General features: G+C 37.2%; 1 protein-coding gene across 1 annotated transcript; it reads left to right on the top strand.

The window, feature by feature from the left end:
• The first annotated feature begins 1,004 nt into the window (after nucleotides 1-1,004).
• LOC105766111 (UDP-glycosyltransferase 74B1) lies at nucleotides 1,005-2,765 on the top strand. The gene is made up of 2 exons (XM_012585436.2): nucleotides 1,005-1,756; nucleotides 1,831-2,765. Exons 1-2 carry the CDS (start codon nucleotides 1,037-1,039, stop codon nucleotides 2,572-2,574), a joined length of 1,464 nt encoding a protein of 487 aa, XP_012440890.1. The 5' UTR covers nucleotides 1,005-1,036; the 3' UTR covers nucleotides 2,575-2,765.
• Nucleotides 2,766-2,990: the final 225 nt, after the last annotated feature.

Raw genomic sequence — 2,990 nt, 5'->3', positions numbered from 1 at the left:
TTAAAAAATAGGCCAGGCCTGACCGGACTCGGGCTTAGGAATATTTTCTCGGGACGGGCCTGGACAAAATTTCAGGCCCATATTTTGGGTCGGGCCCAGCCCAGCCCAGCCCATGAACACCTCTATTACTGACGTTGTATTTTTTTTTTATTTCTTTGGTGGGGTTCAGCAAATTTTAAATTAATTACTCATGCAAAACGTTTAAGTGTAAGGAAAACAGAAAAAAGGAGTAATCATGGCAGTCTTTATTTATGCAAAAAATCTGGAGTATATACAGTAAATAATCTGGAATATTGTTGTGAAGGAGGACGAGTTTGTAACAGTTGATGAAATGTTGAACATGCGAGAGAAATGGGGAAAGTAAAAGATGAAGCAAATATTAAGCTAATTTGTTTCCACTCTCCAAAAAGTTAGAGCAATTTAATTCCTGTCAATTTAAAACAAAATAACTTAGAACAATTAATGATGACATAATTAATTTCATTCAATTGTACATAATTTTAATTGGTATAGTAACAAATTTAACATTCAATATTTACATATTTCACTATTTTGACCTTAATTTTAAAAATTCAACCTCAACATTTATATAAATATTGCAGGATAAATTGTTAAATCAATGCCAAATTAACAATATAGATAAACTTTGAGGGCTAAATTTATTATTATCGCAATAAAAACTATGTATAATTTATGGAAAATATTAAGTCGTGATTAACTATCATTAGTTGCTTATTTTTAAAATTGATTGAAATTAAATTAGTTTAGATTTTAAGAGAAAATAATTTTAAAATTAAAAAAGACTGAAAATATGTTTTTACCTATTAATTTTAAAGAGGTGGATTGATGGTCGGAAAAGAAGATAAAGACGGAGAAAGAAATATAATATGAAATAATATTTCAATTGAATATTTTTATACAAATTTCGATTTAATTTTTAAACCTTAAAATAACATAACTGATATAATATAATATAATAAATAAAACAGGAACATGTACGTTAAGATCCTCTCATCTAATTTGATCTTGTCTATAAATGAAACCCCTCCAACCAAGCAGCCCTCACTCAGTGTATGATAGAGATAGAGAGAGAGAGGGAGCACTTAGCAAAGAAATGGAGGACAAACAAATGAAAGGGCATGTACTAGTACTCCCATACCCAAGTCAAGGCCACATTAACCCTCTTCTCCAATTTGCAAAACGTTTAGCCTCTAAAGGTGTGAAGGCAACACTAACCACCACCCATTACACCCTCAACTCCATATCCGCTGCTCACATTGGGGTGGAACCCATCTCGGATGGGTTCGATGAAGGTGGTTTTTCTCAGGCAGGAAATGTAGACTTTTACCTCAAGTCATTCAGGGACCATGGTTCCAGAACCCTGGCTGAACTCATCCAAAAGTTCAGCAACTCAGCCACTCCAGTTAACTGTGTGGTGTACGACTCATTTCTACCGTGGGCTCTTGATGTAGCCAAGCAGCATGGGATTTATGGGGCTGCATTTTTCACCAACTCTGCAACTGTGTGTAGCATCTTTGCCCATATTCACCATGGTCTTCTCACTCTACCACTCACTCCTGAAACGACGCCGTTGCTTTTACCGGGACTGCCTCCGTTGTATTTCCCGGACTTGCCCAGTTTTCTGAGGTTTCCCGATAGTTACCCTGCCTACTTGGCCATGAAGTTGAGTCAGTATTCGAATTTGAACCAAGCAGATTGGGTTTTCAGTAACACCTTCGAAGAACTCGAAGGAAAGGTATGTTTAGTATCACTAACTGCAAATATTTTTCTTAATTTGGTGGTGATAGTTTTAATTACATGCTGCTATAGGAAGCAAGAGGGGTGTCAGAGATCTGGCCAGCCAAGTTGATTGGCCCGATGGTACCATCCGCATACTTAGATGAAAGGATCAAAGGTGACAGAGGGTATGGTTCGAGTCTATGGAAGCCACTTAGCGAAGAGTGCATAGAATGGCTTGAAACAAAGCCATCTAACTCAGTAGTCTACGTTTCCTTTGGAAGCATGGTTTCATTATCCGAAGAACAAATAGCAGAGCTCGCATGGGGTTTAAAGGAAAGCAATATGTATTTCCTATGGGTCGTAAGGGACTCAGAACAGCAAAAATTGCCCAAATGGTTCCTAGACTCGGTTCAAGAGAAGGGCAAGGTCGTAACATGGTGTAACCAGCTAGAAATGCTGGCACATAGAACCGTGGGCTGCTTCGTGACACACTGTGGGTGGAACTCAACCTTAGAAGGGCTGAGCCTCGGTGTGCCGATGATCGGTGTGCCGAAATGGACCGATCAATTGACCGATGCGAAGTTCGTGGAGGAGATTTGGGAGATAGGGGTGAGAGCCAAGGAAGATGAGGTGGGTGTAGTGAGGAAAGATGAGCTGTTGAGGTGCTTGAAAGAAGTAATGGAAGGGGACAAAAGCAAAGAAATAAAGAGAAATGCCAACAAATGGAGGGATTCAGCCATGAAAACTATCACTGAAGGAGGGAGCTCGGACAAGTGTATCGATGAGTTTGTGCAGCATTTGATGGCTTCTTACCAAAACTTGAACGGACTTTGAGCAAGGTTTTAGGATATGCATGGATCATGTACATCATACCTATGTTGTTGTGTTGTATTGTTTTGTGCCTTTTTTTTATTATTTTCAATTGTGTTTGGATTGTGTGTCAAATTATTTGATGAAGTAGTGTTGTTTGTTTCCATATTATAAGAATAAAATAGTAATAATAATAATAATAAGTCCTTACGTAATGATCTGTGATAGTATGCACTCAGCTTTCTTTGTTTCTAGTATTATTCTTTCTTTTCTTATTTGAGAAGTTTCTAGCATTATTCTCATGTAGCGTCTAATTCAAAGTTGTCCTTATATTTCTTTCACTTGCTCCCTTTTTAAGTTGAACAACTTTTTAGCATATCGATTTGAATATATCACCATGGAATAAATGATATTCAATTTTTATAATTATTAATATGTCA

Source organism: Gossypium raimondii, chromosome 5 (assembly GCF_025698545.1).
Source record: "Gossypium raimondii isolate GPD5lz chromosome 5, ASM2569854v1, whole genome shotgun sequence".
Taxonomy (NCBI): Eukaryota; Viridiplantae; Streptophyta; class Magnoliopsida; order Malvales; family Malvaceae; genus Gossypium; species Gossypium raimondii.
The sequence above is the reverse complement of the archived record's forward strand: the minus strand, read 5'-3'. Positions and strand labels throughout refer to the sequence as shown.

Coding starts and splice junctions, on each gene's coding strand:
- LOC105766111 (XM_012585436.2), top strand. CDS start 1,037: ATGAAACCCCTCCAACCAAGCAGCCCTCACTCAGTGTATGATAGAGAT. Junction 1,757..1,830: donor TCGAAGAACTCGAAGGAAAG/GTATGTTTAGTA, acceptor ATGCTGCTATAG/GAAGCAAGAGGGGTGTCAGA.